This window comes from Antechinus flavipes, chromosome 3 (genome assembly GCF_016432865.1).
Source record: "Antechinus flavipes isolate AdamAnt ecotype Samford, QLD, Australia chromosome 3, AdamAnt_v2, whole genome shotgun sequence".
Classification (NCBI taxonomy): domain Eukaryota; kingdom Metazoa; phylum Chordata; class Mammalia; order Dasyuromorphia; family Dasyuridae; genus Antechinus; species Antechinus flavipes.
Window position 1 is genome coordinate 624,805,101 of NC_067400.1, and position 22,517 is coordinate 624,827,617.

Genomic DNA, 22,517 nt, shown 5'->3' on the forward strand with positions numbered 1-22,517 from the left:
AAAATCAACCATGTTTGGCGAATAATTAATGAAGATATAGATTTTCAAATGAGAGATGGGCTGCAAGCCCTCAGTCCTTCCTGCTGAGAATGTGGCTTGTTCATGAAATTGTCACCTGCAGCAATCTGGACAAAGGAATTTCCCCAGAGGGCTCTATTTTTCTCCTTCATGAGCTGTTTACCCTAAACTCCATTTGGGTAGAGGAGCTGCCAGTACATGGGTTTAATATTTTAGAGCTGAAATTCACTATATTAGATTCTGTTTACACTCTAGGAAAAAAAAAGTCTTCTAATTGGGTGGGATCCTGTCCAAGATCAAGGAGCATGTTCTTCAGAAACTGGCTGATCTACAGAGGGGATGATTCTTGAACAAAGAAATAAAGATGAAAAACAACTTTAATCTGAATTTAATAATTGAGTATTAACATAATAGAAAATATAACAGAAAAGAATTTCAGCTGAAAATTTAAAAAAATCCCAAAGAAAATAATTATGGGAACAGATGAATTTATAAGAGAATTATATCAAACAATAAGTAATTAATTCCAATATGTTATATATTGTGGAAACAGAGAAAGAAAAACTCTTACCAAACTCTTTCAATGAGACAAACATGGTCTTGATACTTAAGTTAGGGAGAGAGAAAGTAGAAAAAGGAAACTAGACTACTATCTCTAATGGATATTATTGTAAAATTATTGAATAAGATTTTAGCAAAGGGCATATAACTATATATCTTAAGGATTAGACAATGACCAGGTTGGATTTATCTAGGAATGTGGGATTGGTCCAATATTAAGAAACTATAAGCATATTAGATCATCTTAATAAAAACAAAATCACAAGATTATATAGGCACAAAAAACTTTCAAGATACATGTCCTTTTGTATTCAAGACATTAAAAAGCATGGCAGTAAATCTACTAAGATGCAAAGGAGAAAAAGAAGAATAAAAAAGTAAGAGCAGTGGATGATTCTTTGCCAAAAGGATACTGAGAGTTGTTAGTTGATTGGACCTATTATATTTCTGGGACATGTATATAAGATAATTTGAAGAACCTCCGCTTGTTAAAATGTATGGGAGGTACACTCTTACCTGGAAGTTGATTGAGAAGCTTCTTACAGGGCATTGTCCTTTAAGATGAATTTTTAAGGAACGGAGGACTAAAAACATCCATTTTTGGTGATTCACATGGGCACAATTGGTAGGACTAGAAGGAACCTAAGAAATGCTATCAGTGACTACCAAGTCTTTGGTAAGAAATTGAATATTTCAGGGCACAGAGTGTGTTTTCCTCATTGCTACCTATTAAAAAAGGGATGCAGAAGAGAAACGTGGATTTGGATGTAATGTTCTTCTCAAAGCATAATGTTCTCTGGGAGCAGGTTTCTTACAGGGCTTCTGGAAGCAGCCTTAGTTTCAGTTCAGTTTAATCACCCCAAATGCAGCCAGGAGTTAAAGTCCAATTCCTTTATTGTTTCCTTCCTTGGGCCCGGTTAGCTTTCTTAGAGGCATATCTCTCTCCTTGGTTCTGAGAGCTCTTGCTGCTAGTCCTTTGCCTCTGCCAGCTTCCGCCTCTAGCTCCCTCTGAATGTCTCCAGCCAGCACAAAGGTGGAAGATGGAATGAATCTGTCTCCTCCTCTGAGAGTAGGCTTGTCCTTCTGGCCCTGAATGTCCCCGACTCAATCCTGGTTGAGGCTCCTAGCTTATATATGCTCTCTTAAAGGTGTGAATCTTGTAGAACTCTACCAAGTACTCAGTACATTAGCAAACTAGAGAACTGTTAAGTACCATGCTAAATTAGACAACTGATTTAACACCTTGTAAGAATCCTAACATATGGGAAGTGAACATCTGAGTAAGAATGAGGTATCTGGTGACTGGACTAGGATTTCTGGATCATAGTTTATAATATAGGATCGACAGCTCCCTCAAAAGAAGTGGAGACTATCTCATGAAGGCTGGTAATAATGTATTGGCCAGATAGGTTGCAAATCTAATCAAAAGGCTTTAAACTAGAGGAGAGAGGGGAGACTTCTTTATATATATATATATTTATTTTATAATAACTTTATATTGACAGAATCCATGCCAGGGTAATTTTTTTTTTTTTTACAACATTATCCCTTGCACTCGCTTCTGTTCCGATTTTTCCCCTCCCTCCCTTCACCCCCCTCCCCTAGATGGCAAGCAGTCCTATATATGTTAGATATGTTGCAGTATATCCTAGATACAATATATGTTTGCAGAACTGAACAGTTCTCTTGTTGCAGAGGGAGAATTGGATTCAGAAGGTAGAAATAATCCGGGAAGAAAAACAAAAATGCAAATAGTTCACATTGATTTCCCAGTGTTCTTTCTTTGGATGTAGCTGCTTCTGTCCATCCTTTATCAATTGAAACTGAGTTAGGTCTCTTTGTCAAAGAAATCCACTTCCATCAGAATACATCCTCATACAATATCGTTGTTGAAGTGTATAATGATCTCCTGGTTCTGCTCATTTCACTTAGCATCAGTTCATGTAAGTCTCGCCAGTCCTCTCTGTATTCATCCCACTGGTCATTTCTTACAGAACAATAATATTCCATAACGTTCATATACCACAATTTACCGAGCCATTCTCCAATTGATGGGCATCCATTCATTTTCCAGTTTCTAGCCACTACAAACAGGGCTGCCACAAACATTTTGGTACATACAGGGAGAGGAGACTTCTTGTTTATATTCTCTTTGTTATCTAGTATAGGGACTAGCCTCAAAGAAGAAAAAGGAATGATAACTGAGACATGCAGTTCATGAGACACCAAAGATGTGGCTCTAAGTGCCTTTACCCAGAACCCCAGAGTTCAGAAAACAAACAAGAAGAACTTGTAGGTCTAATTCAAAGAGGGCAAATTTTACCTTAAAGATAAAATGGAGTTTGTGGGAAGAGACACATTCCTGGACCATGGTTCTGAATGGCCATAATATTAATGAAAAACAAGATAGATGGGAAAGGGTAGTGTTGTATGTTAGGAAGGCATATTTATGTGAGGAAATCTAGGAACTAGAGGGAGAAGCATGATGTAGAGTATTTGGATGACAATCAGAGGAAGAAAAGATAGAAGTGATAGTTATTATTGGATTATACTACAGATCACCTGTATGAAAAGAACTAGATGAGGACTTTGGAAAACAGACTACAAGCCTGGCATAGAAGAATTGGTATAATAGTGATGGGGTACTGCCATTATCCTGATTTTTGTCTGGTATACTCATTCTCCTTTCTCCCTCTATCTTTGTTTCTGTGTCTCCTCTTCTTGATTTCTCTTTCTCTCTGCTAAAAGCAGAGCAGCTAAGAACTTCTTGACTTGTCTTAGTGGAAATCCCATCCTTTGAGAAGATAGCAAAAGGGAAATTCTCTTCTGGATTTGATTTTCCACTATCAGGGAGGATTTGATTTTAAGGGCAGAGGTGACCATTCCATTATAGTGTTTGTGATAAGAGGAGATGAAACCTGGATATGGTTTGACAAATACCCTCAGTTTTATGAAAGCTGATTTCAATGAGTTCAAGGGAAAGACAATTATGACCCACAAAATAATGTGCCTCAAGGGAGGTCAGCCCAGGAGAGATATGAATTGCTCTAGAAGTTCTCAATACCCAAGGAGAATCAGCTCTGTTGAGGAAGAAAAGTGGGTTCATGGAGAAGATGGGATTTTAGTTGGGATTGGAAAGAAGTCAGTGAAATCAGGAGGTGGGAATGAGGGGGAAGAGTATTCCAGGCATGGGGAATGCCAGAGAAAGTGCCCTGAGCTGAGACAGAATGGGCTGTGTAAAAAGTTCTCTCCAGGAGGCCAGGATCAGTGGATGAAGCCTATGGGAGTGTGGTAAGGTAAGAAGGCAGGAAAGGTAAGGGGGTTGATGCACTGAAGGACTTTGAATGCCAGAGATAATTTTTGCTTTTGATCCTGGAGGTGATAGGGAGCCACTGGAGTTTATTGAGCTGGGGAGAAGAGGTGAGTATATGTGATATATTCAGACCTGCCCTATAAGAAAGTCACTGAATCACAAATAGATGCTGGGAAATTCAAGGAAAGGAGGAGAGTAATAGAGGAGAGAAGGAGCATATTTGGGAGACAGCACAAAGTTGGAATCAGGGAGCCTTGACCAAGAGCTTGGAAATGTCATGTGAGAGAGATCGAGGATTACTCTTTAGTCATGAGCCCATAGGAATGGGAGGACGGATGTTTTCTATAGTAATAGGGAAAGTTAGAGGGGGGAAGGTCTAGGGGAAAGACATAATGAGTTTAAAGTTGTTCAGCAGAGAGAGTCCAGTTCATGTTAGTCAAGAAGACTGGAGTTCAAATGTGGCCTCAGACACTGTTGGAAGAAATCTTTACCTCCTTACCTCAGTTTCCTCATCTGTAACAGAGTATTATAATAGTATCTCTATCCCACAGTTGTTTTTGAGGATCAGATATTTATTAACAAAAAATTGCTCAGTACGCTGCCTGACACACAGCACTATCTAACGGTTAATTCTTGTTATTATTGCTGACCATCCAGTTTGAGCTGCCTGAAAGGTAAGTTGGAGATGTGAGAGTGGACTTTAGCGGAGAGGTTAGAATATTTCCGAATCAGCACAGAGAGGATAATTACGTCCATGGGAGCTTCGGGAGTTCAGAGGGAGAAGAGGGTCCAGGACGGAGCCCTGCGGGACAGCCGCGCTTAGAAGGGGCGATCTGCATGAGGATCCAATAAAGGAAACACAGGAGGAATGCTCATTCAGGGAGGAGGGGATCCAGGAGAGAGAGATCTGTTGAAAACTTAGAATGAAAAGCGTTTCAAGGAGGAGAGAGTGACAGTATCAAAGACTGTGGAGAAGTTAAAAAGAACGGATGAGAAGAGTCCTTTGGATTTGACAACTGAGATCATTGATCATCTAGGAGAGAGCAGTTTCGGGGGACACATTTTAGTACCTAAAAAGAGAATAATTAGTTCCTGATTCTAGAAGGTCTTCTCAAGCGCTGGAGATAGTGGAAGATGGTTAAAGATTTATTTCTGAGCAGAAGCAAGATAGGAACATATTTAGAGGTAGTACACAAGGAGCCAACAGACAGCGATAGGACCTTTTAAAATTAAATTCAACTATCTATTTGGAACACATTGGAAAAATATGGCGTACTTTGTTGGCATAATTTATTTTTCAGTAGTATTTTATTCCCCCCCCAATTCCATGTCAAGTAAATTTTATCATTCATTTCTTTGCCCTAAATTTTGCCCAAGTGCTTTCCAGTTTCCCCAAGATTTCTGTAATACAGGGAGTTTTCCCTTTAAACCAGGGGAGCTTAACTTCTTTGATATGGGCTCCTTTACCAGTCTGGTGGAACCTTTGAACCCCTTCTCGGAATAAAGCTTTTAAACAATAATTGAAAGAAGTGCCACGTTTTATTTAGCGGTCAATGCAAACAGACATGTCCATCTCCCTCCATCAGCCCCACAACTTCCCCGACTGTGAAATCTACCCATATGCCCCGGGCTAAGTGTTCCCGCTCTTAGTTCAGGTTCTCGAAGTCTGTCATTCTCGCCATCAGAAGGCAAGCTTATGGAGGGAAGCCATTAACACATTTTGCATTTACGGTCCCGGGAAGGCAAAGCCGGGGCCTTGGGGACCACATGCGCGGGTGTGAATGCGCCTGCGCACTGGTGCAGCTCCGCGCTCAGTCCCCCGCGGGGCCCAGTCAAGGTTCGCATGCGCATCGCCATGCCGCCGTCGCTCTGCAGTCCCAGTCACGTGGTGCTGTTGGGGAGAACCGGGAAAAGGGAAGTGTGGGCTGTTTCGGAGAGGGGGGTTGGAAGGGCTTGAGGGGGCCGTCAGGCGGATGTGAAGGGCAGAAAAGGGGGGTGAGGAGCGAGCTGGCGGCCGCGGCCCCGGTGAGTCCCTTACTCGGAGCCTCGGCCTTTCAACCATCCCTCACACGGAAGGGAGGGCTACTTCCGGGCGCGGCTGCCGCCAGGAGTGGGCAAGAGACCATCTTCTTTCTGGGGGGAAGCGGGGAGGCGGGAGGAAGAATATTATCACGGAGTCGCGGGAGTGGGGTGGGGCGGCGGAACCAAACCAATGAACAAGCAGGAGGAGATGGGTGCGCCCTTTGGCTGAGGGGCGGGAAGGGAGTGAGCGCATCCATTGGCTGAGGGGAGGGAAAAGGTGGGCGTGCCGATTGGCTGAGGGGAGGGAAAGGGTGGGCGTGCCGATTGGCTGAGGGGAGGGAAGGGAGTGAGCGCATCCATTGGCTGAGGGGAGGGAAAAGGTGGGCGTGCCGATTGGCTGAGGGGAGGGAAAGGGTGGGCGTGCCGATTGGCTGAGGGGCCATCACGATGGGTGAGGGGGTAGAAACCGTTGTGCAGCTCAGTGCGCCTGCGTGGGAATGGAGGGGCGGGGTATGTCCATATTTAGAAATTGGTGGGCGGGGGTCACTGTCTGAAGGGGGTTGGGGAGATAGCGTTGTGAGTACTGGGGTGGCGGGAAGCCGGGGAACAGACCTGCAGAGGGAAAGTTCGTGGGGTGCTTTAAAGGTTGTCAGGCGGGCTAAGGGTCTTCTTGGCGGGAGGGTGGGCGTGTGCATCCATTTCACAGGAGAAAACGAAGCCTCCGGAAATGAAATGAATTACCTTGGTCCCAGAGTCAGGATTCGAACCCGGTTTCCTGGGATCCCGCTCCAGAGCAGGTGGGGGTGGGAAGTGGGGGCATCCCGATCATCCGGACCCGGCTCCCTGGCCTTTTACTCTAGGGGGCTGATCTGAGGCAGGTGATTTCTCTAGGTCACATCCCCCCCTGGGTGATAAGCATTGATTAAGTGCCCACAGTTTTGATAGGTGCAGAAGGCAGCCTTTGCCCACAAGGGGCCTACAATCTAATGGGATAGGATTTGAACCCAGAGGCTCTCCCCCTTTCCAGGATCCCCCAGATCCACCTTCCCCTCCAGTCATCAAAGCATTGCTTAAATGCCTCCTGTGTGCCCAAGTGATGCGGTTTGAAGCTCTCCTTTCCTGGTGGTCAAGAGGTTAGTGGCAATAAGAGCTGTTAAAGATCCCCTTCATCTGCTGTAAGTTTAAAGTGAAAGAATTCACTCATTCCCGAATTATTAGCTGCAAAATGAAAGTTTATTGTTGGATAGAAGCCAGTTTCTAAGGGACTGACTTCTAGAGTGGCAGAGATCTATGGGAAATGGAGTTTTGGCCTGAGAATGCTGGGCGGGCAGTGATCAACAAAGTGCACGGGCCATCTGCGACCAGTGAGTCCTGGTGCTGCCCTTTTTAAGGAGTCTTGGGGCTTCAGGAGCCGGGGTTCCCAGGCTTAGATGCTTAGCAGTTTCCTGCCCAGATCTCCTGTCGGAATGAACACTTCAAAGGGGGGCTTTTGGACCAGGATTTCTATCAAATCCAAGTCCCTGGCATCCTGGAAAGATAACTTCCCTGGGGAGGATAGGCCTTCTCCGGCAGGGGCTGAGACTCTGAAAGGGATCACAGATCAAAAGGAAATACAATTTCTTAAAGGGAACACAACTTTAGTAAAGGAAGCAGTTCCCTCCCGCTTCACAAGGAGCCCTCCCCGCACCTGGGGCCTGGCACACAGTAGGCGCTTAATCAGTGCTTATTGCAAGAAGAATTTACTGCCATAGCCTAGCTGACATGGACGGGGGATTCTCCTCACCGAGGGTGTTTGACCAAGTGGCTGGGGAGCAGTGGCCACGCCCAGAACGGAGAGGGACACGCCCACCAGGCTGGGCAGACACGCCCACTTTCCGGGACACCCGGGAGGGGGACACGCCCACGGCCAAGATGCACTGCAGTGAGCACCCCCCATGTGTGGCCCAGTTTCCTGTGAGCCCTCCTGGCCGGCAGTCAGAGGCCTAGGTCAGCTCCGTGGTGTCCAGCCCCGTCCTGCCCCTGGCAGTTCTCCCCGGGGGGTTGGGCAGCAGGCGCCCAATCACTGCCTGGGCCCCTTCTGCCCCTCCGGCCTTCGGCCGTGGGGCGGGCCTGTGAAGGCGGCTCCCGCTGTGATTGGGTCAGACTCTCCCCAGGGGAGGCTGCTGCCCACCTGAGCCTCTCCCGGGCCGTGCCCTGGCAGCCGCGTGGCAGAGGGGCGCTAACTAACCCAGGCCGAGGGTAACCGGGGGCCTCAAACCCCGGGGGTGTCCACTCAGAGCTCATGGAGCCCCCATGGAGCGGCGCAGGAGCACCATATTCCAGCGGCGTCTCCAGCTGGGCCCTGGCGCCAGTCCCGCCCCTTCCCCCCCCCCCCCATTTTCCTAGGTTCAATGCCTGGCCCTGGATCAGGTGATGGGGGAGGGTCTAAGCTCTGACCTTGCGCAGGCTGGCTTTCCGGGGCTGTGAAGGCCCATTTGGGGTCCCCTGCTCTGGGTGTCCCCCGAGGGGTGGTGGCTTGGGGCAGCCTTCCCGCTCCGACACCTGCGGGGGCTGCGCCTCAGTTTGTGCATCTGTTGAGTGGGGCTCATGACACCTGCAGTAGCTCCTCCCTCCCTCCCTCCCTTCTGACAGCTGCAGGTGACATCAGTCCTTTAGGGCCAGGGCCCACGCAGGTCTTGTCCCAGGGCCCACAGATTGAGGAGATGTAGTCACTGAAGGGGAGCAGGCTGGGAGAAGTCCCCCCAGGGGCCCTCCTGCTTTGTGTCCCACACACACGTGGGAGAGGGGCGAGTTCCAGCTGGTGGAAGCTAGCCCAGAGCAGGGTGGAGACAGGCGGGGCTGCCAGGAGGCCTCCCCCCCCCCCCCCAAGAGCGCGGGGCCCAGCAGCCTCGGGTGAGCAGGTGTAGACCGGGGCTATCTCAGAGTAGCTTGGGATATCCTGCTGCGGGGGGATTCTTGTTCCGATTTGGGGCAGAGCAGGGGCCTTGCCTGCTGGGAGGCTGGTGGTCCGAGGGGGAGTGAGGGAGAAGCCGCAGGTGTGGGGGCCCCACTGAATCTCTGAAGGAGCTGGAGCTGACTCACAAGCCCCTCACATCCGGGGCCAGAGTCCAAGCCAGAGACCCAACAGGTCTCTGCCTGAGGAGCCTGCCTCTCCTTGGGAGAGTCCGCCATGGGCGCGGATGTGGGAGCGGGCTGGAGCCGAGGCCATAAGCGCGAGCTCGGGGGCTCCAGGGGTCATTTAGTCCAAGACCCTCTTTTTAGAGGTGAAGAAATGGGCCTGGAAGAGGGAGGGGACACGTCCACATATTCAGCGCCCCAAGTCCATCCGTGTGCACTTTGCCCCGGCCTCGGGCAGCTCCTCCTCCTGCACTGCTGGAGGAGTCCCAGGGGCCTTCAGCTGAGGCTGGGGCGGGAGCAGGGGCGGCCAGGTCCAGGGCCCGGGTTGGCTCAGGACGGGCTGTGTGCAGGGACCCTGTTCCTCCCTTGGTGGGGGCCCGGACACTGAGAGGAGGGAACCGGGGTAGTGGGAGGGGGCTTCATTGGCGTTGGGGGGCGTGGGGGTCAGAATCAGATCTCAGCAGGAAAGGGTCCCACTGGGCCCTGGGGGCTGACCCTTCCCCAATCTGGCTCATCCACTCACCGATAGAGGCACCAGCTCCGCAGCACGTGGCCTTTCAGCCTCTGGTCAGAGGCCCCCAGAGGTGGGGGCCCATGTCAGAGAAACAGTGATGTGCAGAGGGCTTCCCCTCCACATCTCAGTGGGGCTGGGCTGCTATTCCTGAGCCTCAGTTTCCTCATGAGGAGAATGGGGATAATAACTTAAAGCCCACCTTGTCTGGGACACCTGTGACATTGTCCGGAAAGACAAACCTTCCAGGAGGAAAAGTTCCGCTCCTGTTGTCCGGGCCCCAGTTAGATTGGGGTCAGACCTTTGTGGGGAGCTGGGAAGGAGGTCTGAAGAGGGGAGTCCGCTGGGATTCTGGAGCACTAGGGGTCTGGGGGTAGGCAGGGGTGTGGGTGTCCAGATAAGGGAGGGGCAGCTTTTTGGGGGGCCTAGCAGAAGGAATCAGAATGACGATCACTGAAGGGAAGAGCTGAGAAGGCCCAGTGGCTCCCTCCAGGAGGGGCTGCAGGGGTGAGGGATGGGGTTCCTGTCCTCCTCTGAGGGTCACTGTGAGGGGGTGTGCATCTAGGCTTCCTGGAGCAGCACCCGCCTTCCCCAGGAGTCCCTGAGTCCTTGCTGCCAGATACAGGGAGGGACAGAAATGCGACTTCGCAGGTCGTACCCTGAGGCTTCCAGGGACTCCCCCAGTCTTCTCTGAGGTGCAGCATTTCTCTCTCAATGGGGGAGTCATCCCTATGGGGTGTCATGCACCTTCCTGGCCAAGCCCTCCTTTTCCTTCTCCAGGCAGCCTTCCAGGCTTGCTTCTGGGCTCAGAGTGCATCCAGAGCTCTCTTCTCTCTTGCAGACATGGAGGACCACTCTACAGGCCGGGGCGGGCAGCCCAGGGAAGGAGCCAGGGCCCTACACCCTTGCCAGACATTTCCTCGGAGGCATCATCCCGTGAGGGAAGTGGGTCCCTTACACCCCAATCCTGGCCAAAAGAAGGGCCCTGGGGCACTGGAGGCCTTGAAGGCCAAGGTAGGTGACAGATAAGTCTTGGCAAGGTCCTAGGGAGGATAGGGGGGAGGAAAGAGTCCAGAGAGGGAGACATGGACAAGGCAAAGCCTGGAGAGGAGGGGCCACGAATCTAGTGGGAAGGGGCCAGGATTAGAACTCAGAGCTTGGCTTCTGGGGATCCAGCCGAGCCCAGCACACATTACGGAAGCGGGTGTGTATGGTGTAAGGTGGGCACAGAGACAGATGGAAAGGAGGTCCTGCCTGCCGGGAGCTCGTATGCTCATCACCATCCTCAGTGCCAACTTGTACATAGTGCCCGCTGTGTGCCAGCTCAGAGCCTCCATCCCCCGGAGCTGCGGGAGGCAGATTTTGTCTCCATTTCACAGATGCAGAGACTTGCCCGGTCTCACAGGGCAGGGAGGCCAGATGGGCCGTCGGGGCTGGGGGCGGCTGCTGCGATGGTGGTGGCGGGGCAGGTGGACAGACTTCTGCCCAGGAGACTAGCTGCCACGGTTATTATATGGTCCCTGCTACAATCGATTGCCATAAAAAGTAATAGCATTTTATTTAAAGATAGAAAAGTCATTGTCAGCTTGGGGCTGTACAAGACCTGAGACGTTGTTTGCCAACCTTGGATACGAGTTGGTGGAGGCCGTTTGCAGAGGCGATGGCCTGGAAAGAACCGAGGGCTTGTGGGATGGGAGGCCAGAGAACGGAATTAGGAGCTGTAAGGCAAAGGCAAGATGGATCCCAGGATGCTCTGATCCCATAAAGGGATTTCAGCATCCATGAATGTGGGGATGGAGCATTGTGGGTGATGGCGGGACCTGTCTGTGTGTGGCGGAGGGAAGGGGAGGAGCGGGCCTGGGAGTAGCTCAGGTGAGGAGCTGGCAGGTTGGGACCTTCTAAAGAGGAGAGCCAGGAAGGGGAGACTGAGCCGCACACAACTTATCCGAGGGCCAGCCGGTGAAAACGTGGATTGAGGAACCTCAGAGTAGGAAAGGTTACCGAGTGAAGGGGGTCTGGAGGCGGGAATGGGCACGAGCAGCCTTTGGGCTCCCCCAAACACGACCAGGAACACGAGCTCAGGAGGCAGATGCTGGGAGTAATCCCAGGTAGGAGTTTGATAGGGGGAATGATCACAGATAGGAGCAAGAAGAAAGAAGAATATACCACATTCTGGTGTAGAGAATGGGCACGGTTTTGTGTGCGTGGTTTTCTGTCTGTCAGGAGAAAGGAAAATCCAAGAAGCTGTAGAGCGTATGGGAGGATGATAAGTGGTCTCCAGAACTTGGTTCTAGCTGACAAGATTACCTGTCAGGAATGAATTGAGGAGTGGTCTCCAGAATTTGGTTATCACTGACCAACGGATTATCTATCTGATGGTCAGCAATGAATTGAGGAGAGGTCTTTTCACTGTTGTCTCAGGAGTCTGATCTTCGGAACTATCCTGAGATGATTAGAAGCTATCTGACTTGAGGAGTGGCCAGATCAGAAGATTGGGTGTGGGAGTTCCTGGGGTAGACTCCAAAGACAGATGATCTAGTCACTGATTTATTGCCAGAACAGATGTGCCCCTCCCCCCCCCCAAAAAAAAAAAAAATCAGGGACCATAAAATCATGTTACATCAATTCCATACCCTAAATCCGTCATCTCTCTGACATGGAGAACATGTTTTAGTACCATTTCTCTGTAATCTTGAATGGTCCTTGCATATCATGCATTAAAGCTCTTGAAGCTTTTTTGTTTGTTTTTTGCTGAGACAACTGGGGTTCAGTGACTTGCCCAGGGTCACACAGTCAAGAGTGTTAAGTATCTGTGGTCACTTTTGAACTCAGGTCCTGCTGACTTCAGGACTGGTGCTCTATCCACTGCGCCACCTAGCTACCCAGTTTTTTTGTTTTTTTTTTTTTTTTTTAAATCATGTTGTCAGGACATGAATTATTCTCCTGGTTCTACTCATTTCATTGTTTTTTAGTTTAAAAAGTGCTCAGAATTGTTGTTTTGAAATGTTGATATTAGGGTCCGAATGACCTGATTTTGCGCCCTTTTCTGCATCAATTCATACAGGTGTTTTTTACCTTCTGCTTCCTCATTTCTTGGGCACATTCATGCTCCACAGCTTATTCAGCTGTTCTCTGCTTGATGAGCATCCCCTGGATTTCCAGTTTTTAGCTCTCAGAAAGAGCTGCTCTGAATATTTTGGTCCAAGCGGGACTTCTTTGATCTTAGCAGGGGCATAGCTGGGTCAAAGGTGTTGTAATCTTTACAAACTGCTAACTCATTAGATTGATAGATTATTGATCTGATCTTACAAGAAGATGTTTTGGGCCAGAACCTGAAACAAGGTACTAAGTAGAACTAATTAATATAAGGCTTGTGTTCACACCTTTACTCATTGGAGTTCACAAGTATGGGAGTTTCACAAAGTAAACTTTGTAACTTTATGAATTCACACCTCCCTTGAAGCTCTTAGGGCCAGAGAGCACTATGGGAGAAAACCCATAATCCCTCTCTCTCGTATCCCACAATTCCTCCCTCTTGTATAAAAGAAACAGATAGAGGCTCTTGGAGAGATTTCAGCGGAATTAAGCCAGAAGCCCTCTCTCCGAGGCAAGGCAGAATATTTTCCACTTGGCTGGCTGGTGGCAGAAGAGTTTTCAGAGGAAAAAGTTACGAGTCGAGAGTTCAGTGGACAACCAGATTCATCTTCATCTCACACCACTGTGGTGGGTGGCAGAAGCAAAGGACAAAGCGGCAAGAGCTCTTGGAACCAAGCAGAGAGATAGGCCTCTAAGCTAACCGGGCTATATCGGAGATAATAAAAGATCTGAACTTTTATCACCTGGCTGCGTTTGGGAAGAAGATCACCACACAAAGGTAAATTTTGGTGTGTCTTTCCATGTTGTATCCTAGAATGGCCAGGCCCATTCACAGCTCCACCCACAGTGCATCGGGGTTCCTGTTTTCCTGGAGCCCCCTCACCCCAGCATTTCCCATTTGCCTTTTTGATCATTTTTGCCCCTGGGTGGGTCTGAGAGCACCCTTGCCTTTTTATGTATCCCCAGCACTTAGGCTGGTGCCTGGTATGCAGGAGGCACCTAATAAGTGCATGTTGGTTGAGTCGATTTTGCCCTACTGGACGACTTGGTGGAAGCAGCTTCTGTGCAGCTCAGAGAAAACATCCCAGCAGCCGTGTCCCAGCAGCTATGTCCCACAAGCCAGACTAGAGGCCTCTCTCTAGAGTCAGAAGAGTCTCCGATGGCATCTTGGCAGTTCCCCCATTTTAGAGATGAGGAAACTGAGGCCCTCTGAAGGGAACACCCTTGTCCAAGGCCACACGTAGTGACTGGGCTGGGACCTCGGCCTTCTTTGGATGCCAGACGTAGCCCATGGGCCGTGGTCTGGATGGCTTCTGCCCTTCAGAGCTGAAGGAAAGACCGAGGGCTGCCTGGGCCCTCTGAAAGGTCGGGGGTGAGTTTCACCTCATTTCCTGCAGAGACCCCCTGGAGATGATTGAAGGGGAGAGGGAGCCTTGTGTCAGGAAGAGCCGGGTTCAAGTCTGCCTTCCCAGCCCGTCTGCATGATCCTGGGCCAGTGCCCCAGGCAGTGCCCTCAGAACCCTTCCTGCCACGCTCTATCCTGGCAGGCCAGGTTTTCAAAAAGAAGTGGCGAGGGTGGTTGGAGAGGATCCGTGAGGGACAGCCATGACCCTAAGGGGGGAAGGATCTTCCTTGGGGTCAAGTGAGGCTACATTCATCTCATTCCAGGCCTGGGGGGGACAGGATCCCGCAATCTGGGGAAGGGAGGGGAACAGCATGGATTAAGTGCCTACTGTGTGCCTTTCAGGGGAACGCTGTAATGTAGTTTGATCAGGATTGAAGAAGATCTGACCCATAATACGGCCATATCACAGCAGCTGAACTTAACAGAGAGAAATAGGAAATCATATTCTTGGGTTCAAAAACTCAGCTCCCAGGTACATAATGGGGAACTGTGGCTGGATAGCTGTTGCCCTGGAATGACCCAGCAGACTGCAAAATTCAGGGTGTCAATCAACAAACATCAATTAAGTCTTTCTATGTCGGGCACTGTGCCAAGTGACGAGGATACCTGGTCTAAGAACATGGAGCTGATGGTCTGACTGACAATAGGAGCAGCTCCTGTGGGCTTGGTCAGGCCTCAGGTCAAAGGGCGAAAGACTGGGCCTACTGCCCTGGGGACCCAGTCCTTGTGCTCCCTTCCTTCTTCCCTCCTCCACCTCTGTCTTAACAGTCACAATTAGGGAGAATGAGAGCTGAGGGGCAGCCCTCTGAAGCCGTCTCGGTGGAACCCAAGACCCCCAACAGCCCATGGGCCCTGCCAGCGTCAGGATTCTGGCTTAAATCATCAGCTAATGTTTCCTTCTCTGATTCTGGCTCCCTCCTGCCATCCCTTGTTGCCACTTGTGCCAGTAGTGTAGAAAGGGTCTTAGTGGGTTAAATCAACAAACATTTATTAAGCACCTCCTGTGTGCCAGCCATTGCATTGCATTAAGATCTGGGGATACAAAGAAAGGCAGAAACAGCTCCTCTCCGCAAGCAACTGATAGTCTTTTTATTTTCCCTAATAATATTTTATTTTTTCTCATTACATGAAAAGACAGTTTTCAACATTGAGATTTGAGTTCCAGTTTTTTCCTTCTCCCTCCCCAAGACAGCTAGCACTCTGATATAGGGTCTACACGGGCAATCATATTAAACGTATTTCTAGATTAATCATGTTGTGAAAGACGAATCAGAACAAAAGGAAAAAAAAACATAAGAAAAAAATAAAAACAAGTGAAAATGGTTTGCTCCGATCTGCATTTAGATTCTATAGTTCTTCCTCTGCATGTGAGTAGCATTTTTCATCATGAATCTTTTGGAATTGTCTTGACTCATTGTATTGCTGAGAAAAGCTAAGCCTGTTGATCATTGCACGATGTTGCTACTGTGTGTAATATTCTCCTTATTAACGACTCATTTCACTCTGAATCAGTTCATTTAAGTCTTTACAGGTTTTTCTAAAATCTGTCTGCTCAGTTCTTGTAACGCAATAGTATTCTGTAATGTTCTCTTCTCTAAAATATAAAATTCTCTGGGAGCAGGTTCCTTTGTGGGGCTTCTGGGAGCAGTCTTAGTTTCCGTTCTGAGTAATAATCACCTCAAATGCAGCCAGGAGTTAAAGTCCAGATCCTTTATTTTCTCCTTCAAAATAGCCTGGTTAGCTTTCTTAGAGGCCTTTCTCTTTCCTTGGTTCCAAGAGCTCTTGCTAGTAGTCCTTTTCTCTTTCCGCTTCAGCTTCCAGCTCTCTCTGAATCCAAAGCCTCCAGCCAGCAGAAAGGTGGAAAATGGAATGAATTGACTCCGCCTCCAGAGAGTGGGCTTGTGGGTTTCTGACTTGTGAATCTCTGAAGTCTCTAGTGGGCTTGTCCTTTAATGGGCTTCTCCTTATATATGTTGTCTGAAAGGTGTGAACTCTAATATGTGAACTCTCTTAAAGGTGTGAACTCTAAAAGTGTGAACCAAGTACATAAGCATTGTCTCTATCAATTCCACTGACTTAGCACCTTGTTTCAAGTCTGGCCCATAACAGTATTCCATTATATTCATATACTACAGTTTGTCCAGCCATTCCCAATTGATGGGCATCCCCCCAATTTCCAGTTCTTTACTACCACAAGTAAACTACTATATATCTTTTTGTATATGTGGGTCCTTTCCCCTTTTTAATGACCACTTTGGGATATAGATCTAGTAGTGGTATTACTGGGTCAAAGAGTAATCATAGTCTGATAGCCCTGATATGCCCTGTGGGCATAGTTCCAAGTTGCTCTCCAGAATGACTGGATCACTTCACAACTCCACCAACAATGTATTAATCCTCTCCAATATTTATCATTATTTGTTCCTGTCATATTAGCCAATTTGATTAGAGAAATGCAGATTAAAACAATTCTCTTGACACGACCTCTAATCAGTAGTGATTTGGAATATTTAATTATTTCAAGTAGTTTTTTAGTTGATTCTCTATATTATAATGGAAGAGAAACAAGTAAACAAATATATGCAAACAAGATCTATAGAAGATTAATAAGAAATAGTTAATAGAAGGAAAGCACAGAAATGAAAATTGGCAAAGAAGGCGAGAAGTGGGGCAGCTAGGTGGCGCAGTAGATAAGAGTACCAGCTCGAAGTCAGGAGGACCTGAGTTTAAATTTGGCTTCAGACACATAACATGTCCTGGCTGTGTGACCCTGGGTAAGTCACTCAACCCCAACTGCCTTAGCAAAAAAAAAAAAAGAAAAAGAAAAAAGAAAGAAAGAAAAGAAAAGAAAAAGAAGGTGAGAAGCTGGGACAACAGAGGCCAGGGGAGCCAGAAGGCAGAGATGATGAGGGAGATCATTCTAGTTGTGGGACAGAGAACATGTTGAGAGCCAGGAGCAGCTGGGAGGCTGTACATGGACTGTACAGAAGGGATTGGAGAGGTAGGAGGGGCTAAGTGAGAAAGGGCTTTGAATGTCAAACAATATCCTGGAGTTGATGTCGGTGGGTAGCGATATGGTCAGATGTGCACTTTAGCAAAGTCCCATTGCTGGCTAAGCAGATGGTCTAACATGGAGAGGGACTTGAGGCTCCCAGCTACTGCAGGAGTCTGGCTGGGGGCAGTGCCAGAGAGAAGGGAATTTATATGAGAGGTTCTGCAGAACTGAACTCCATAGGTCTTGGACCAGCTTGGATATTGGGGATAAGAGAAAGTGAGGAGTCTGGGATGACTCCCAGATTGTGCCCCTCGGAGCCTGGAGGAGGGTCAGGGTCCTTGGCTTTCCCAGAGACTTGCAGGGGACTGACTCTCCCTGACCAGTTTTTGAGGTCACCTAAGTTGCCATTTCTTCCTTTCCTAGGAGTCTACAGTGTCCCCCAAAGAAGAGGGGGAGCCGCCGGGGCAGCGGAAGAGCTGGAGAAGGAGGCCGAGCACAAGCAGCCCCCCTCTGGCTCCCTTCCGGGTCTGGTCCGTTTCATTAATGATGATGGAGTCCACTCCACAGCCCGATTAGTTCGAGGCACGATGGTGGCGGCAGCGGCCAGGATCGGGGTGGAGGCTTCCGGGGAGGCTGCGGCGGAGGACGAGGAGGAGCCAGAAGGGGAGAAAGAGTCTGGGGGTGCCGGCTCCGGGCAGGGCCTCCTGGAGGACAAGCGGTTTCTGTGTGTGGCCTGTGGCAAACACTTCAAGCGGGCCTGGGAGCTGTTCAGCCACGAGGTGGTCCACAACTCGGCCCGGCCCTTCCGCTGCGAGCTCTGTGATGCGGCCTTCAAGAGGCACTCGGACTTCAAGAGCCACGCACTGGTGCACAGCGAGGAGCGGCCCCACACCTGTGAGGCCTGCGGCAAGGGCTTCAAGAGGGCCAGCAACCTGCAGGTAAGCCAGGGAAGAGAGCTGTGGGGGAGAGGGAGAAAAGGGGAGAGGGAAAAGGCAGGGGGAGGGGGGGAGGGAGAAGGTGCGGAGGAGAAGGAGAAGGTGCTGGGGAAAGGGAGAAGGTGGGGGGGAGAGGGAGAAGGTGGGGGATTCTGGGGAAAGACAGGAAGAAAGCAATGGGGAAGGTGGGACAAAGGAAGAGGAGAGGATAGAAGATGTGGAGGGGAAAAAGGAAAGGAGGAGGGAGGACCCTCATCCTTCCGGCTCTGGTCTCCTTTGCCTCTTTGCCCAATCTTGATGCTGTGGGTGACATTTATGCTCCACCCTCTTTCCCCTAATCGCCCTGGCCCCTCATCTTCTCAAAAGCCCTGACCTGGGTCACCCCCACCATCTGTCTCCTCTGACGACAGATGCTGAACTATTGGGTAAAGTCGGACAATTGGGCAGAGCCCAGATGGACATCCACACCCTCACTGAGCTGCTCCTGCTTGTCCCCTGATGTTCTTCTCCCATCTTCCCCATTCTCTGTTACAGTCCCAGAATGACGAGGCCCTTCCCGCCAAAAACAGCAGGGGCCCCCCTGCCTCCCCTCTCCAGGAGCTTGCTTCTTTCCTCCTTCTCCCTCCTCTCTTTCATCCATATGAAAGTTCTCTTGCTCACAAACATGTCCCCTTCTCTCCCAACTTGACAAAACCTTCCCTTCATGGGGACACCCCCTGGGACCCTCATCAGTTATTTCTGCAGTCCTTCCCGGCTGCTGGGTTCAGTTCGCCCATCGGTGATTTGCACCCCTAAAATGGAACCCGCTGTTTGTGCTTTGAGGCTTACTCCTCCTGCAGCTCACTCTCTTGCTGCCGAGGCTGCCCCATCCTTCCCGCCCCCCAGGTCCCCCAGGCCCCCCACCGCTTGGCTTCTTCCTTTTATTCCCACATCCAGAAAAGCCTCTTTTTGATTCTTCCCTTGTACAAAGCCAAATCCACCCCTCCCCTCATTTCAGATGCTGAGTAAAACCTCCCGGTCCTCTTCATATATTGCTCCTCAAGGGTTAAATTCAGTCTCTAGGAAATGTCATAGCAACCATTTTTTCCCTCTTTTCTTTAGCCAGCACACACACTGTTTTTTGTTTTTTTCTCTAGAATTCACGGGGAGGTGCCAATTCCTCATCCGCTCTTCCCCGTAACAAGGTTGAGACGGCCCCCACAAGAACATTTACCTTTATTTTTCTTTGTCCTCCCTACAATTTATCGCGTGAAGCCCCTAACTCAATATAAAAACGCACCCCCACTCTCCCCGTCTCTTAGGGAGAGGCACCTCTTAGCAAGTCATGTTCGGTGGTAACTCCCAGTCTGAGTTCCAGCCTCAGTGTCCCTAGGCTCTGGGGAACTACAAAGGTTGTTTGCTTGTCTTTGTTTGCCTTTCGTTCTCCAAGAGGACCATGATGTCAGGGAGGCGAGGTCATGGCGTGCGAACGAATTGGGTTTGACTGGGGGGGGGGAGGGGCTGTGCAGGTTCCCCTGCAGATCCCCCTGGGTCCGTCGGCCCGAGCTGAGGTAGCCTCGGATGCAGAGGGAGGCCTGGGCCCGGTTAAGCTCAGCAGGGGTTTTGACCGAGGCCACACCCATTCAGTGGCCGAGGGTAGGTAGCCCCTGAGGCAAAGGCTCTCCCAGGCGCGGTAGAGTTACAGCCCCTTGAGGGGGGCTCTGTTTTGTCTTTGAGCTCCCACCTCCCGCTTCAACTAAGGATTTGGTGCGGTATTCACTTAATAAATGCTTACTGAATACAATTGAACTGGGTGGACTTAAACTGAGAAGGCCGGGGACAGAACAGAGACAGAGACCCGCAGGTGGAGAAGGATGGGGCGTGGGGGGCAGAAGAGGCGGGGCATAGTAGGCAGGAGGGGAGGCTGCGGCGGGGCGGGGAGAGGGGCGGGAGGGTGACCCAGTAGGTGGGAGGCAGAAAGAGTGGGGCGGAGCAGGTAGGAGGGGAGGGGGAGACAGGAGGGGCAGGGTGGGACAGGGAGGCAGGAGGAGTGTGTTAGGGGAGGCAAGAAGGGCTGGGGCGGGGCGGAGCAGGTAGAAGGGGCGGGGCAGGCAGGAAGGGCTGGGGCGGGACGGAGCAGGTAGGAGGGGAGAGGGAGGCAGGAGGGGCGGGGTGGGACAGGGAGGCAGGAGGGGCGGGGGGGGGCGGGGCGGTGCAGGCGGGCGAGAAGGAGGGAGCCGAGGGCTGCCTTCGCGGGGCGCGGTGAGCCCCCCAGGAGGGTAGGTAGGCCCAGGCCGGGCCCACGGTCAGCTCCGCCCTCCCCTTCCCGCAGGAGCACCGCCGCATCCACAGCGGGGAGCGGCCCTTCCCCTGCCCGTCCTGCCCGAAGCGCTTCAAGTCTCCCTACGAGCTGCAGCGGCACTCGGCGCAGCACGCCTCGGCGCGGCCCTTCGCCTGCCCGGACTGCGGCAAGGCCTTCGCGGCGGGCCCCGCGCTGCTGCTGCACCGGCGCCAGCACTGCCAGGACAAGCCCCACGCGTGCGGCGCGTGCGGCAAGCGCTTCACCTACGGCCACAGCCTGCGGGTGCACGAGCGCGTGCACACCGGAGCCCGGCCCTTCGCCTGCCCGCTGTGCGCCAAGGCCTTCAAGCAGTCCAACGCCCTGACCTCGCACCGCCGCGTGCACTCGGGCGAGCGCCCGTACCCGTGCGCCACGTGCGGCAAGGCCTTCAAGCAGTCCTCCTACCTGGCGGTGCACCAGCGCTCGCACACCGGCGAGCGGCCCTACGCGTGCGCCACGTGCGGCAAGGCCTTCGCCCGGCCCTCGCTGCTGGGGCAGCACCGCAGGGTGCACAGCCCCGCCCGGCCCTTCCCCTGCCGCCACTGCCCCAAGCTCTTCAAGGACGGGGCCTACCGCGCCGTGCACGAGAAGGCGCACGCCGGGGACGCGCCCCACAAACGCAAGGGCTTCAGCCTCCCCAGCCACCTGCTGCAGCCCGGCAGGGTGCACGGCGATGGCTGAGGCCCCGGGGAGGGAGGCCCGGAGCGGGGTCCCACGGGCGTGGTCTCGGCCCCTACCCGCGGGGCGGGACAGGCCGGCCCCAGAGGGCTGCCTCCCTTGGGGTGCCTATAGAGGCGGGCGCAGGTGCGGTGACGCTTTGGGAACGTGGCCATAGGCCCAAACAGCAGCTGGAGCTTTGCCTCAGCTCGGGCCCTTCTGGGAAATGGGGAGAGGGACAAGTCGGGTCCCCAGGCTGGCTTTATGCCGAACCCAGCGGGCCCTTCCGGAGCTGTCACATGTCCTTTTGGAGTTTTAGGGGTGAAATGAGTGGCAGGGGTGCCCGGGAGGCTGGGACCTTGCTCCGGGCACCACTGGGAGCCCCAGCGTGTCCTGAGTGCAGAGGGACCGAGAAGGGAACTTTGGAAATGGAATCCCGGAGCTCATAGGGATGGAGGGAAGGGACTAGGCAGGAGAAAGGGCTCCAGGGGCGACATTTCAAGAAAGGGTCTAGGATCCTGTGGGTGACATTAGTCCTTCGTTTTCTGTTTCCACCACACCTGTGTTTCCTGGGCAGTACAGGCTGGGTCACTGAATGGCCTTCCTGTTCCTCGGGGAGCCCAGCTTCCTGTGTAGTTTGCCGCCCCTTCCCTGAATGTTGCTGGGCCTTTTGGGAAGCGAACAATATTCCCTCCGGCTTCCAGGGTGTCAGAGGTGCAGGAGTGGGGGGATGCCACCTTGGCCCACTGGATAAACTTGGCCAACTTCCACCTGACTTCTGTGCTTGGGGGAGGGGCCGAATGAAGACCTGTCCCCTGCTGGGAGTCCCGTCAAAGTATGGAGGTGGTCAGTTGTTTAATAGGGGAGAGGCGGACAGGAGCCCTTCAGGTGTGGGAGAGGTTGGTGCCTCCGGCATAGGTATGGAAGGCCCCCTCTCTGCCAGGGGCCTTTGGTCCCACTTCCTTTGTCTCAATAAAGTGTTTGAAGGACTGTTCTGTGTTCTGTTTGGCCCCTGAGGGGCAGGCTGAGAACTGGGGGGGGGCAGCAAATGGGAAAGTTGAGACTGAGAGCTGTGTGTGCACGTGTGTGAGTGTGTGTGTGTGTGGATGTGAGTGAGTGTGTATGAGTGTGAGTGTGTCAGTGAGTGTGGGAGTATGTATGAGTGTGTGTGTCACTGAGTCTGTGAGAGTGGGTGTGTCAGTGAGTGTGAGTGTGAATGTGTGTGTGTCCCCAGCTCTTCCTGCTCCTCCATTGGAAGCCATCACTCACCCCGGCTCAGCCTCTTCACACTCAAACTACTCATTTTTGCCTAGAAAGACAAGGCCCAGGCCCAGAGTTTTTCTCTCTTGATTACCTCTCTTAGTGGGGAATTCTGGGCTCAGGTCTGGATAGCACCCAGCTTCCAGGAAATTCCCGGTCCTTCCTGCAGGAATCAGATTAAGCCAGTCTTTGGGACCCATTAACCGGACCTGAGGGGAGCTAATGCCAGAGTCTCAGAGGGGATGACTGCCTTATACTAGTCCCCATAGGGCAGAAGTCAGTCCTCAAGGTGGGTCAGAGGAAGAGG

At 51.4% G+C, this 22,517-nt stretch overlaps 1 protein-coding gene across 2 annotated transcripts; it reads left to right on the forward strand.

The window, feature by feature from the left end:
• Nucleotides 1-9,995: 9,995 nt before the first annotated feature.
• Nucleotides 9,996-21,940, forward strand: LOC127556607 (zinc finger protein 239-like). 2 transcript variants are annotated; one of them, XM_051989860.1, is made up of 4 exons: nucleotides 10,462-10,556; nucleotides 13,089-13,416; nucleotides 17,462-17,976; nucleotides 20,285-21,940. In XM_051989860.1, the coding sequence occupies exons 3-4, from the start codon at nucleotides 17,626-17,628 to the stop codon at nucleotides 20,972-20,974; spliced, it is 1,041 nt and encodes a 346-aa protein (XP_051845820.1). In that variant the 5' UTR covers nucleotides 10,462-10,556; nucleotides 13,089-13,416; nucleotides 17,462-17,625; the 3' UTR covers nucleotides 20,975-21,940. The 2 variants fall into 2 exon arrangements, with proteins under 2 accessions (XP_051845819.1, XP_051845820.1); XM_051989859.1 differs by lacking the exon at nucleotides 13,089-13,416 and having other exon boundaries at nucleotides 9,996-10,556.
• The last annotated feature ends 577 nt before the right edge of the window (nucleotides 21,941-22,517 follow it).